At 42.7% G+C, this 15,470-nt stretch overlaps 1 protein-coding gene across 1 annotated transcript in view; it reads right to left on the reverse strand.

Annotated features, from left to right (window-relative positions):
* Positions 1-1,577: 1,577 nt before the first annotated feature.
* The window catches only part of LOC125437597 (lysine-specific demethylase 3B-like), a 33,102-nt gene continuing 19,209 nt past the window's right edge, over positions 1,578-15,470 (reverse strand). Inside the window, exons 5-10 of the mRNA XM_048505334.1 lie at positions 11,765-11,966; positions 5,551-5,765; positions 4,905-5,057; positions 3,643-3,750; positions 2,579-2,706; positions 1,578-1,586 (exon numbers count right to left, since the gene is read on the reverse strand). Coding sequence (XP_048361291.1) covers positions 1,578-1,586; positions 2,579-2,706; positions 3,643-3,750; positions 4,905-5,057; positions 5,551-5,765; positions 11,765-11,966 — 815 coding nt within the window. The remainder of the gene's footprint in view (positions 1,587-2,578; positions 2,707-3,642; positions 3,751-4,904; positions 5,058-5,550; positions 5,766-11,764; positions 11,967-15,470) is intronic.

Here is a 15,470-nt window from a genome sequence, read left to right on the forward strand (position 1 = left end):
CCTCAGATCTGGCACCCTCCATCCCTGCTCAAGGCCTTCATTCTCCATGACATCTGGAAGAGATGTCACCTTGGGAGTGGGACCTCGGCTGTTAGGGTCCCTGAAAAGCCTCCCTTGGCCTGTCACCCCTCTCTGCCTCCTCTTCTTTAGCTTCTCTCCAGGTCTCAAGCCACCTTGGTTTTAAGAGAACGGCGAGACATCGCCTCCTTTGAGTGCCAGGAGCTCATTGCAGCTGCAGGGCACACCCATGACTTCTGTCCCTAGTGGGCAGATAGTCATACATGTGACACTTCCTCAGTGCAAAACACTGGAAAGCCCCCCATCCCCCTGCTGGCTTTCTGCCTTCATATCTGATTTGTTTTAGATATGTAAATATTAAGCTTTTTAGTCACTGCCCCTGAGCTATTCTGCATCGCATTTCATCTGTCAAATATGTCCTTATTAATTTTAAAAAAACAAAAAAAATTAAATTAAAATTGCGCCAAGGCTTCGCTAGGGCGCATACTGGTTCCAGAGACTGGAACTAAAGCCCCCACCTTTAAGGACAAAAGCCCCACCTCTCAGGACAAAGAGGAACAAGAGATGAACTCTGTTAACCCTGCTGTTAAGCCCTTCTACCTTCCAGATTCAGCGCTCCTATGCAAGGAGAAAAAGAGATAACCCCCCTGTTAAAAAATACACTTGTCTTTAAGTGCTTGTGGCTTTGAGAAAAGCCTCCAAATGCGAAATACCACCCAGCAGGTCCACTCTGCTCTTCCTGGCCAAGTCTCTGCTGGTGCTACTCCTCTCTCTGCTGGTTCCAGAAACTGAACTAAAGCCCCACCTTTAAGGACAAAAGCCCCACCTCCTCAGGACAAAGAGGAACAAGAGATGAACTCCTTGTTAGGCTCCCCCCTCGTTAAGCCCCACCTTCCAGATTCAGCAGCCTTGGGTAAGGAGAAAAAGAGATAAACCCCTGTTAAAAATACACTGTTTTAAAAAGCTGTGGCTTTGGCGAGAAAAGCCCTCCAAATGAACAACACCAGCAGGCCACTTCTGCTTCCTTCCTGGCCAAGTCTCTTCTGGCTAAGCTACTCCTCTCTGCTGGTAAATAAAAGTAATTTCATGTTTCTCTCTTTATTCCACTGGATCCAAGCTAAGCAAAAGAAAGAGAAAGATGACATTTTGCTTGAGTCATCATCAGCTTTTCAGTGGCTGCTTGCTAAAATCTCAATGGGGCAGGTGTGACGCCTCGGGCGAGCGCCGCGAGCACAAGGGCATGGTCCAGGGCGTGCCTCGGGGCAGGCGCCATCTACAGCAAGGGCCTCCAGGGTGCACACGCACTCTGGGCTTAGCTTCCCCTTGCCTCACTCTGTACAACATCTTGCACCTCCATTCCATCAAATTCCTGCCCACCGGGTCCTGTGGCAGATTTTGCTGTGGCATGGCTCTTTGCCTCTCCATTTCCTACAGAGGACTCCAGAACAAATGGCAGGTCTCCTTCTTGTGGAAGGGGCATCCTTATGATGGATTCTTGTATGCATTAGGACAACACTCTACAGCTTTTAATTCCCCTAATATCAAGCAAGTGTGTGTTCTTATCCAAACTGTGAGGGAGGAACAGAATTTAATGAAAAAGGATTTTTTGTTCCCCATGCGTATAAATTGCCAGCTCTACAACATGAGAAGAATCAACAAAAATAAAGGAATTAAACTGAGGGGGGATATGATTAAAATCATGCATGGGGTAGAAAATGTTGACACAGAGAAATTTTTCTCTCTTTCTCACAATACGAGAACCAGGGGGGGCATTCATTGAAAATGCTGGGGGGAAGAATTAGGACTAATAAAAGGAAACACTTCTTCACGCAACGTGTGATTGGTGTTTGGAATATGCTGCCACAGGAGGTGGTGTGATGGCCACTAACCCAAGGGATAGCTTTAAAAGGGGCTTGGACAGATTCTATGGAAGAGAAGTCAATCTATGGCTACCTAATCTTGATCCTCCTTGATCTCAGGATTGTGCAAATGCCTTAGCAGCAGACCAGGTGCTCCAGGAGCAGCAGCAGCAGCAGCAGGCCATTGCTTCTCACATCCTGCACGTGGAGCTCCCCAAAGGCACCTGGTGGGCCACTGCGAAGTAGCAGAATGCTGGACTAGATGGACTTCTGGTCTGATCCAGCAGGCTAGTTCCTTATGTTCTTATGTTCTTAAACATAACTCCTCCAGTTGGGATGGCAAGGTTTGGAGGAATTAAATTCCTGTAATTTTAATATATGGGATAAGATGCCCAGAATTCTAACCAGAGTACTTATCCTCCTGGTAAGCACACTGGCAGATGACTTCAAAATTCACACACAAATACAAAAAGGCATATTGGCTAATCAATAAATGCACATACTCTTGCCTCACGGTCCTGAAGCGGTAATTAATCAGATTACACAAAGCAATTACTACAGTCAACAAATAACTATTACTATATACATAGAATCCTCATAGTTCCCTTTAAAGCCACCCACATTCTGGGCAACAATGCACTTTTGTGAACAAGTTTGGTTACCAGGACCACAAATGAATATTCCTAGGCAAATGTACATACCTGTGAAATTCCATTAGTGACAGCAGGTCGCAATACAGATTTGTTTTGCCGGTTAATACATGGACAGTTCGCTTTAATTCCCCATTTCCCACGTGCTGCATGGACCATGTCTCCAATATTATATAGTGCTGGAAAGTTAGAAATTTTGGTTATCAAATTCCATAATAAAATCTGAAAGCTTTAAAACACAAATAATTAGGGCTGAGTCCTGTGAATCAGGGCCATCTTAATGTAGGAGCAGTTGTCCGGGGGGGGGGGGGGGCATAAGGACCCCATGCTAATCTGTGTATGTTGTGACTTGCTGCCAATAAATTAATAAATACTATACTAAACTATAAATATTTGTTATTGGAAAATGCATATATAGCATGTGCTTTATTAAAGACAATGAACAATATTAATTTTTATAACAAGTGGACATTGTTTTAGTGTCTGATTTAGTATCATGGCACCTCTGATACCCTACGTACATGTATGTGTACATATCTCTCGCACTACATAACATAAAAGCATAAATGTTAACATCAACTCACTTGAAAGTTAATAGCAATGATATTGGTTATATTTAGATGCCATTAGTTATTAGAGATTGAATCTGAGATTCATTAGGAACACTTGTAGAGTAAGCAAGTAGTAGTTATTCAAGATTATGAATGTATCGACCATCTACATTTTTATTCCTGTGAGTGGTTGTATAGGTAGGGGCCCCAGTACACTGCTTTGCCCAGAAGCCTATAATGCTACTAAGATGGCCCTCGGTGGAATACCTTTTTGTTAATGAGCTCCACAGCCAGCTACCTTGAGGAAACATCTGCATCCACAATGCAAAGTCTCTAGTCTTCCACAAGAGACATGTACTGTCCCCAGAGCATTGGCAGAGTATATGAATTTTAGATCTGGCAGGAAGACTAATGATGGCTGCCTTAATGTTAGAAGCTTATTGAAAGATCATAGTGAGACTGAAGCTGCAAGTACATTTCATTTCCATACAAAAGTATTCAAAGCCGAACAAAAAGAGATAATTAATTATGAGACAGCATATGAAAAAATGAACTAAGTATCACCTGTGCCAGGAATTATCTGTGTTGGCATGAGATTTTCTGGTTCATGGGATTGCCCTTTTGCACACTTCAGCCATGAAAAAACCTCTTCATCACCAATTTCCTCTGTCTCTGAAAGTTGAAAGAACCAGAACTTTCACCCTTCTAAACACTTATTCACATATCGCACTGTTACAGTGACTTCAGATTAATATAAATACAAAAATGTCAACCCTTGGTTGGGTGAGCACAATTTTTTAATGACAAAACTTTGCATAAAATCTACAATTGTTAATTGTGATGAAAACACAATGTGCTCCAGTAGTGCAATCTAGTACTGAAATTCTTCCCCTTTTCCATACGAAAAAGTGCTCTCTCAACCTTTAAATGAAATTATGCATCACTCCATTTTTGTTATCCGATTCCTCTCTTAAGATGGTCCAGTCTTCATAACAATATTTGTATGCTTGTATCTGCTTTTCACCAAACTTTCCATATTGCTCCTTAGCAGATGGAATGCCCTGCTCCAAACACCAACAATACATTCACTTTCCTCTTGACTGAAGAGATAGGGCATTGGAATATTCACAGGAAACGAACCAACCCTGGCTCCTCAAGTGAAAGACTTCTATTTTATATTTCTAGCACTTAAATGACCTATGACCAGTAAGAAGGGAAACCCATAATTATCGGTGATGAAAGAACAGTTCAAGTAATGTAAAACTATATGAATAAAGTATTGTTGTACTTCAGGGGTCCTCAATATGATTCCTGTGGGTACCTGCCAACACCTTTTCTGGTGCTTGCAAAGTGCTTTTATGGGCAGAGTCAGATCAGACTTTTCCCAGCAAGACTTCTGATTGGCTACTGGAGATTTGATTAGTTTTGCAGATTTTTTAAAATGTTGCTTTGGTAGCAGCTGACACCACAGCCCTGTGTGACTGAAAGTAAGCAGTGACTGCCTCTTATGGCTGTCATTTTGTGGCTGCGTCCCACCAAGCTGTGTTAGAATTCCAATGGTACCTGCACGAAAGGATGGGAATCCCTGCTGTACTAGATCAGATAATTAGATCTTCTGGTGTTCTGGGTGGAAGTTACTTCTCACAGGACTGTCTTCCCAGACACTTTCAAGGTTGAAAAACCCCTTCCTGTACCATAAACAAAAGTCAATAACCAGATGGGAGACCCCATCGTTACTAGAAGCCTGGATCTCTTCATTCCTGATTAATGCCTCTAAAACTGTAAACCATTTTAAGCTTTTACAGCATTCTTTGACAAATACTTACCACTTCGTGGACGGTTTTTCCTGAGACGGTAACAGTCCAGACACACCCCAAAGCCACATTTGCGACAAACCCAATGAATATTGAACATTGTTGTTTCACAAACATCACACATCTCTCTCACACCACGAACAGCTCTTTTCCAAGCCACTTTCTCTACAAAAACAGAAAGAAACCTTCAAATATGTGTATACTGTAATTGATTATATATGATTTTTAAATTTATTTTTAAATATTTTAAATTTAGAACGGTCTGTCTGGATGACAATGGAAGACAGTTTGAGAATGAGATGAAAAATGCATGCATATACCTGCCAGCTCCAGGAGACCTGTTAGGGAGGAGCTCAGTGGCAAAGAACATGCTTTGCAAGCAGAAGGTCCCAGGTTCAATACCTGGCATCTCAGGAAGAAAATGCTGTGGAAAAATCTCTCTCCCTGTAACTCAAGAGAACTGCTGCCATCACAACAGATTATATGTTGTTAGGTAGACCAAGGGTCTGAGTTAACATATGCTATATTCAAAATGGCCAAGGAAAATAGAGCAAATGTTCATCTCAGGTACCTTCAAATCCAGTAGTCTTAGACTAAGCTATTCTTCCAGTAATAGAATCCATTGTCATAGAGTGGGTTTGCAAGAACAGCAGCTTACGGTGTGGTTCAACCATCATCATTGCTTCCTTCTCAGACATAACCAACTGACAAAACTGGTCCCCAACATTGGCCAGGATGTATTTAGAGGTCTCAAGATCAATGCCCTCTGCAGGGGAAGCAGATGGGATCCACAAGCTCATGGCATCAGGATCACTCTGCTGGGGATTCAGGAATCCCTCCACTCGTAGTATACCCTTTCGAGTAAATATCAGTCTGAAACAGAAGAGAGAGAGAAGAGAAAGTTCATTGTACCCATCAACTACCAATTATATCTTCATCACAATGCAGAACAGAGGTTCAGTGAAAGCTATCCTCTGAAATTAGCATGACTGATCTATAGGTTTCTGAAGACATAATAGTAGAAAACCAACAGGAAACTTAACCTTACAGAACCTGACATGAGTTGACAGCGCAAGAGGGTTGAACTTAGAGCATAAAGGCTATGAGTGCGGCAATAACCACTGGAGCCAGGGAGTTCACTCAAAGAAAGGATGTATTGGCATTGATACAATATATACAGTTTGAACGGACAGAGCCTTCGGCTTAGGTCCTGTCCCCAGCAAGGAACATGCTTAACTGAGTTAGCTTACTTATATATACTATGATACATTAATTAGCCTATGGCTAGTACAGTCAAAGGTCACATGACTCATATATATAGCTGGATGGCCCATGCTTAGTCATTCCCTTTAGCTGACTGCTAACAGGTGACTGTAGTTAGTCCTTCAGCAGTCCATTAAGGCAATCAAGGGTTTCGCCGGCGTTGCTGGTGCCCTTCCAGCTCCTGACACCCCTTCCCAGATGCTTGGCAAAACCTACATCACATTTTTGTTTATCACATTTATACATATATCAATTCAGTGTATGCCTTTACTGCCCATAACATGGCTGGGACTTTACTTCAGAGATGCATCAGTTATACCCAACAACTCTGCTCCTCTTTCATAGTTTTATATAGGTTACGCTTACTCAGCATATTCGCCTTATTGTCCTGTGAAGGTAGGTAGCTTGCCTCTATGGAGTCCTGGTTTGAATCATCTGTCTGATGCTTTGATAGCTGCACTCCTATATACCTTGTTCTGGTCTTAACAGATTCGGCTTTAAGAGACTGTATACAACTCTTTGAGAGTCATTGAATAATATGCTTGGTTTTGGTACCTTGAGACCCAGGGTCTTTAGCCAATTCAGACACCCACTGCATGTTCAAAGTTACGAACTATTCACAGCACTGTATTCAGCCTCACAGCTGCTTTGTGCTACTAGTTTTTGCTTAAATGATGCCCATAAAATGGGTACACCAGCGTAGGTTATCACATACCCGGTACAAGATGTATTGTTCTCTTCATTCGTAAAACTGCTATCTGCATATCCAGCAATGTTGGTAGTTTGGTCTGGACACAGAAGTAAACCTTTAGACATGGTTGCATTAAGGTATTTCAGTACCCTTTTTACCCCAGTCCAGTCTGTTTCAGTTGGTTGTTGGCATCGTCTACTGAGTACGTTGACAGCATGTGAAATATCTGGTCTGCTAATGGAAGCAATATACTGCAAAGACCCGATTACACTTCTGTAGAGACTGGAGTCATCACATTCTTGTGTCCTGTCTAGTTCTTGGAAACCTACTACCATGGGTGTTTGCTTGCTGAGTGAGTTAACCATTTGTGTTCTCTCCAAGAGCTCTTTTATTTTACCCTCTTGGTGCAGTAATAAACCCTCAGCGGTTTGTACAAATTCCATACTTAGGTAGAAACCTTATTTGTTTTACACCTGTAACCAGGTGGTGGTCTCATATATATCTCCTCATCCACCTTTGCATTCAGATAGGCGGTACACACATCTAGTTGCTTGGAGACATACCCCCTTTGTTCAGCAATAGCCAAACACAACCTGATGGATTCATACCTAGCTGTAGCAGCATAGGTTTCAGTAAAGTCCTCAGGAAAATTTTGTTTGAAACCTCTAGCTACTAATCTGGGTTTAAAAAGCGTTTCACCACCGCTAAAAGCTTTCTTTTATAGACCCATCTGGAGTCCAACAGAGTTCTTCCTTTTGGCATATCAACCTCAGTGAAAACATCTAGGTCGATTAAAGATTTGAACTCTGAGTTCATAGCCTCAAACCATCGCTTTTGCTCAACTTCATCCCTGTGCAAAACCTCTTGATAATTGTTTGGTTCAGACCATTCATCAGTATTTGTTTGTAAAACATTCACCGCTCCATTCTCTGTTTTCATTTTGTGTTGTGTGTCATACCCAAACCTCTGGGGTGGTTTCCCTTTAGTCACACGTGCAGACCTTTTGGGAATTGGTTCTTTCTCCTTATCACTTTCTGAGTCTGATTCAGCTTTAACAGGGACACTAGACTTGTGTCTTTCACTATCTACCTCAGAAGAACTTTCACTTTCAGCTCTTTGTCTCCTTCTCTCAATATGTTTATCAGCATATGGCAGAATGACAGATGGCTTTTCCTGCTTAGAAAGCAGGGAGTCTAAATTGCTATGCAGACGGGACCAACCAGAATGCTTCTCAAACTCAGCACTTCTGGAAAATAGTACCTGACCATTTGGTAATAGGAACCTGAAAGCCTTCATACCCACTTGGACACCCACAAACTGAAGCCTTTGTGAGTGCACCTTTCGCTTCCTTTTCTGTGGAAGCACCAGAACATTGGCATAAGAACCAAAAGTATGAAGGTGGTCTAACTTAGGTGCCTTACCATACAGCTTCCTATACGGGATATCACTGAGTGCTTCGCTGAACAATCTGTTCATGACATAAGTACAGTAAGCCCATGCCTCCACCCAGAGACTATCCTTTGCATTTGCGTCTAGCATAGCACAGCGCACCATTTGTTTCAGTACACCAATCTTTCTCTCTGCTAAACCATTTTCAGAATGCACATAGGGCATTAGACACTCGCCTATCTATTCCTCGCTTGTCTAGCCGCTCAGTAAATTGGTTACTTTAGAAATTCTCCGGCACCATCAATCTGGATTGTTTTCTATGATCACATCCAAATTGCTTACAGATCCTTGTATGCCATAATTTAAATACATGGAAGGCTTACCTCTTCTTTTTTAAGAAATAGGAGAAAGTGAAGCGCGTGGCATCGTCTACCATTACAAAAACATATTTGGCACCCCCGATGGAAACACCATAATGACAGTGCTATATCGCAGCGCACCAAAGCCGGGGCGCGTGGTCCTTAGTTACCCTTGGGCTTCGTCTTGCCACTGGATGCGTTTACACTTTCCCACTCAAAACACACTTTGCACTCTAGAAAAACAATCACATTTGGCAAATTGCACCCCACACATTTGTGCTTTTTGTTTGAGCACTTTGAAGCTCACATGCTCACTTTTCCTGTCTAACTTCTGCACACAACTAGCTGGCTGCAGTGGGTCATTTACCCCAATAACGGTAGCGTTGGAACATCACAGGTCACAGGGGTGTTACTGTCCACAGTCAATTTATAAAGCCTGTTACTTAATACACCCCAGCGCCACAATGTCCCCATCCCTGGCTATGGAGCACCTCGTTCCAGTAAAAGTACATACATACCCATCCAGTGCCAACCTGGACACGCTTTAATAGATTACGCGCCATACTTGGTATGTGTAACACGCTCTGCAGGGTAATCCCCATAGCTTGTAAAAACACTTCTCCTTGGGACTGTACAACAGCTGCAGAGCTGTCAGCAAGAGTCACCTCTCCAATATCCGGTGTCCTCTTCTTCTGCAGCTTAATCCTGTCTTTGCTACTATATGTTTGGTGGTAGACCCGGTGTCCAAAAGCCATGTAGATTTTGGTGCTTAATGCGTTGCACCAGAAAGGCGCTTCCTTTCCCCGGGTCCTCTGCACAGCCTGTTGCTGACGTGCCTAGGTCGCTGTCCGCTGGCAATTCCTCGCTAGGTGGTTGGTTGCTCCACAGGTGTAACATCTGCGAACAGCATTCGCCTCTGCCGACTTGTCACCTCGGTCCTTGCTGATGCTGTTGTTCACTGGAGGCTGAGGGTAGGCACGTAAATCCCTTTGCCCCTTCCATTCCAAAAGCCTCCCGGACACATAGTCCAATGTTAAATCATCCTCTGGCACACTGTGTAAGCCATCCACTAATGGGTCCCATTGTGTGCCAAGAGAAGAGAGCAAAATCAAAGCTTGCAGATTATTATCAAAAGCCAAACCTCTATCAGACAAATCAGCAAAGAGTGCTCTCATTTTTTGCAGATGGGAAATCACATTGCCTTCATGCAACTTGAGATTAAAGAGTCTACGCACCAGAATCAGCTTGGAGCCCGCTGTTGTCCTCTGGTACAACTCTTTCAGGGCAGTCCAACACCCCAAAGCTGTTGTTTTATCTCGCAGGAACACCAATTGGCTGTTTTCCACTGCTAGAACAATGGCTGCTCTGGCTTTCTCATCAGCCTCCACCTCATCATTGTCGTCCATATCTGGAGCTTTCTGTGCAGCTTTCCAGAGTCCTTCCCGGATGAGGAAGCATTTCATTTTCTCTGCCCATGAGACGTAATTGGACTCATTGAGCCTTTCAAACAGCAGCCCATGAGTAGGACCCGTCATGACTTCACCCCACTCTTCGCTCCGCCCACTAGGCAATGTTACTCACCAGTGGGTTGTACGACGCCTAGCGGCAACTGGGCCCATAACCTGACATGAGTTGACAGCGTAGGCGCAACTGAGCATACACAGAGTGCAGCAATAACCACTGGAGCCAGGGAGTTCACTCAAAGAAAGGATGTATTGGCATTGATACACTATATACAGTTTAAACGGACAGAGCCTTCGGCTTAGGTCCTGTCCCCAGCAAGGAACATGCTTAACTGAGTTAGCTTACTTATATACACTATGATACATTAATTAGCCTATGGCTAGTACAGTCAAAGGTCACATGACTCATATATATAGCTGATGCAATCATGCTTAGTCATTCCCTTTGGCTGACTGCTAACAGGTAGTTAGTCCTGTAGTTCTGTTAGTCCTGTAGTCCTGTAGTTAGTCCTTCAGCAGTCCATTAAGGCAATCAAGGGTTTTGCCATGCAGCTGTTATACCTTCAGCTCCTGACAGAAACTAGCATGAAATTTCATTTTAAATATTTCTAAATGACCCTGATGGATAATGAATGCAATTTTGGGGATCCTGAATTGGGTAAAAAGTAGTCAAAGAAATACTATGAATAAAATAAATTTTCACAGAATTCTGTAAACTATTTTCCATTCATTTGCAGGAGCAAGCTGAACTTTATAGCTTGGTCGAGGGTGAAGATAAAAGAAATGAATTGTATAAAAGCTTTGCCTTCTTACTTAGCTGACTTGGCTAGTAACATATGTGTTAGTGATCTTCAATTTTTTTAATTGACAGGAAAAAGTCATGCTATATAAATGTTGCTGGTTTCTTCCATATCTTTGGATAGGCTTGCAAGACTGCAAGCAGGAACTACAGCCTTCTGGAAAAAGTAATCAATTAATGGGTTGCAGTAAACAAAGTTCTGCTCAAAAAATGGAAGTTTCAGCCATCTTGCAGCCACTCACTGCTCCACCTAAAGCTCCAGAACAGCACTAACAAGGGGTTATATGGGATCTGCAATGAAGGAGAGAATCTGGAAAAAATCTTCTTCCATTAGCAGAAAACAAGCATTAGATATAAACCATAGTCTCAGAACATTGACTCTTAATTCCTCTAAAATAAGTTGAGACAACACAAAAGATGGACTCACATGTAAGGAGAGGTATGATTTAAGATACAAGACAGGTATGTCCATTAGCCTGGTTTTTATGACAATCCCTGCCACTCTAATCAAACCTGTTCCAGGCCTGTCTGACCTCATTTCCTGCAGCATTAACTCCCTGTTGACCGGCTTAAGCTTTTAATACTGTAACTCTCCATCCTTCTCATGAATATACCTCAGTGTTTGAAAGGAGCTTTTCTACCAATGAAAAAGAGCATCAAGTTTCCAAAATGCTGACACGTAACGACTCTCTTGTGAAAAAAATGTGTCATTCTGCTGTCATTAGTTCATAGGTCAGATTCATCGTAATGCATGAAACAGTTCATAGATGCTCAAACAAGGAATTACAGCTGCCATTAAAGTATATATTCACACAAAGATATGAAATCACTTATGTTTCTGTCAGATATAAAAAGAAAACAAAGTAGTCAATGTCTGCACAGAAGGCAAGCTCAGAAAGCTTTGTTACCTGCGAAAATGAAAGAATCGACAGGACACAGTGGAATCATCTTGCTCCTGCTCTTTGAACTTGCGGTAACGTTCTAACCGGCACTCTCGACACTTGTGCAGATGAGGGGCAACATTGATGCACGAGCCATCTTGGAGGAATGGTTCTCCCGACTGCTTCAGCTTCCTCACCTTACTCACATCTTTCAGTATAGACTGGCCAACTATGGAGCAAAAAACAACAAAAGTAGTCCAAACAATCCAGAGGGAAAAATACAAATTTCCAAGGAGTATTTATTCTTGACTCCTACATGGAGGTTATATTTTATGTTGGTTGCATAAACCAACATGGTGAAAGACTATGCAGAGTGGAGGAGTGGGATTGTGGCAAACGGACATTTTTACACTGGATATGACATTAGCATGAGGACCAATGCACGCAGGCCTGATCCATGTTGCCAGTTCACACAAAATCAGACTGTATAGATGACACTGATCATATCGTTGAGAGGGCAGACTCTTAAAACAAATTTGGGCTTAGACTCCTTGGAAGGGATGGTTTTCACAAATTCCCAATTTGCTGTTCCCAGGGGTCCCCTTTGGGGCATTTTTGGGAATGTCACAATCCAGATGGAAATGCCACAGGTAATGACTGCTAGATCAAATCTATAATGTCCAACACCTGATCATTATTATTGTTTACTTATGCCTTTTCGACTGATCTTCACATATTAGGTAAGGGTTAGGATTATGGCTATATTAATATATTTTATGTCAGTGATTGATTTTATTGTTATATGTGGAACACTGTTGTAAGCTGCTCTGAACCTGTTGACGGGGAAGAATGGCATATAAGCCAAACAAACAAATAAAATCAAACTAGAGCAGTGACAGACAAAATCCCATTCAGGTGGCCCCCAAACATGTCTTCTCAGGCCAGTGTCCTTCAAGCATCATGGAGATGGTGCCTAGCATTCAGGTAGGCAATTGCAAAGATTTAAGGGCATTTTCATCAAAAGGCAGGCCGGTGATTTCTGCAGATTCCCTGCTCCCACTTCAGACTGCCATTCCAGCCACCAGGCTGTTCCTTAAGGTCTGCTAACCCCAAGAACAACATTTAACAGAATCATGGAGTTGGAAGAGACCCCAAGGGCCATCAAGTCACACCCCCTGCAATGAGGGAATACACACTCAAAGAACTCCTGACAAAGGGCCATCCAGCCTCTCTTTAAAAACCTCCAAAATTTGAAGAGGTTCACTGAACTGTGGCAGGAAAAGTTTCACTTTGCAAGGAATGGGTCACAATGGATACAAGCCAGGACTATTTGACATGGCACATTTTTCTTCTGTGGATGTGATCCTGATCCCATCTTTCGCTATAGATCAGGTGTGACTGGTAGGTACAGAATTTTAAGAGTGATGACTACTATACATTTCAAGCAATCCCTAAAGTTCTATTCAGTTCACACTGGAAAGTTTCTTCTGCCAAGCAACCGGCAATTCATTATTTATTGAGATCTTAAAGACAAACCACAATCCACATATACTCTTTATCAAGACAAACCAAAATGACACAAAGCAGTATGGAAGAATTGAAGATCCCGCAAAATCTTTCTCAGATTGGAAGTTGAACTGTTACTATAACATGTGTATGTGTGTGCACCATTAAGTCACCCCTGACTTTTGAAGACCCCACAGCTTTCCAAGGTAAAAGATATTCAGAGGTGGTTGCCACTGCCTGCCTCTGTGGATGATGAAAAAGTTCTGAGAACACTGTATTGACCCAAGGTCACCCAGTAAACTTCATGTGGAGGAGTGGGGAATTAAACGTGATTCTCCAGATTAGAGTCAACCACTCTTAACCACTATACCCTGCCGGCTGTGTGAATACAATGACTATCAAGTAGTTGCTTTGCTCTGGCCCCTCAAGAAAGTAACACAAGGAAGGCTGTTGGCCTTGCTCAGAATGCAACCAGATACCAAAAGCACCACTATGTATCTACTTAAGAACATAAGAACATAAGAACAAGCCAGCTGGATCAGACCAGAGTCCATCTAGTCCAGCTCTCTGCTACTCGCAGTGGCCCACCAGGTGCCTTTGGGAGTTCACATGTAGGATGTGAAAGCAATGCCTTCTGTGGCTGTTGCTCCCGAGCACCTGGACTGTTAAGGCATTTGCAATCTCAGATCAAAGAGGATCAAGATTGGTAGCCATAAATCGACTTCTCCTCCATAAATCTGTCCAAGCCCCTTTTAAAGCTATCCAGGTTAGTGGCCATCACCACCTCCTGTGGCAGCATATTCCAAACACCAATCACACGTTGCGTGAAGAAGTGTTTCCTTTTATTAGTTCTAATTCTTCCCCCCAGCATTTTCAATGAATGCCCCCTGGTTCTAGTATTGTGAGAAAGAGAGAAAAATTTCTCTCTGTCAACATTTTCTACCCCATGCATAATTTTATAGACTTCAATCATATCCCCCCTCAGACGTCTCCTCTCCAAACTAAAGAGTCCCAAACGCTGCAGCCTTTCCTCATAAGGAAGGTGCTGCAGTCCCTCAATCATCCTCGTCGCCCTTCTCTGCACTTTTTCTATCTCTTCAATATCCTTTTTGAGATGTGGCGACCAGAACTGAACACAGTACTCCAAGTGCGGTCGCACCACAGCTTTATATAAGGGCATGACAATCTTTGCAGTTTTATTCTCAATTCCTTTCCTAATTATCCCCAGCATAGAGTTTGCCTTTTTCACAGCTGCCATACATTGAGTTGACATTCCCATGGAACTATCAACTAAGACGCCCAAATCCCTTTCCTGGTCTGTGACTGATAGCACTGACCCCTGTAGCATGTATGTGAAGTTTGGATTTTTTGCCCCTATGTGCATCACTTTGCATTTTGCTACATTGAACTGCATTTGCCATTTCTTAGCCCACTCACCTAATTTATCAAGGTCCGCTTGGAGCTCCTCGCAATCCTTTGTGGTTCTCACCACCCTACATAATTTGGTATCATCTGCAAACTTGGCCACCACGCTACCCACCCCTACTTCCAGGTCATTTATGAATAGGTTAAAGAGCACTGGTCCCAATACGGATCCTTGGGGGACACCACTCCCTACATCTCTCCATTGTGAGAATTTCCCATTTACACCCACTCTTTGCTTCCTGTTTCTCAACCAGTTTTTAATCCATAGGAGGACTTCCCCTCTTATTCCTTCATTGCTGAGTTTTCTCAATAGTCTCTGGTGAGGAACTTTGTCAAAAGCCTTTTGGAAATCCAAGTAGACAATGTCCACTGGTTCCCCCTTATCCACATGCCTGTTTACATCCTCAAAGAACTCTAGTAAGTTTGTAAGACAGGATTTGCCTCTGCAAAAGCCATGCTGACTCTTTCTCAGCAGGTCTTGCTTTTCTACATGTTTTATAATTTTATCTTTAATGACAGATTCTACTAATTTACCAGGAACAGATGTCAAACTGACTGGCCTGTAATTTCCCGGGTCCCCCCTAGATCCTTTCTTAAAGATTGGTGTGACATTGGCCATCTTCCAGTCTTCAGGGATGGAGCCTGATTTCAGGGATAAGTTGCATATTAAAGTGAGAAGATCAGCAATTTCATGCTTGAGCTCTTTAAGAACTCTTGGGTGAATGCAATCTGGGCCAGGGGATTTGGTAACATTTAGTTTATCAATGGCTGCCAGAACTTCTTCCTTGTCTACCACTATCTT

Source organism: Sphaerodactylus townsendi, linkage group LG01 (assembly GCF_021028975.2).
Source record: "Sphaerodactylus townsendi isolate TG3544 linkage group LG01, MPM_Stown_v2.3, whole genome shotgun sequence".
Taxonomy (NCBI): Eukaryota; Metazoa; Chordata; class Lepidosauria; order Squamata; family Sphaerodactylidae; genus Sphaerodactylus; species Sphaerodactylus townsendi.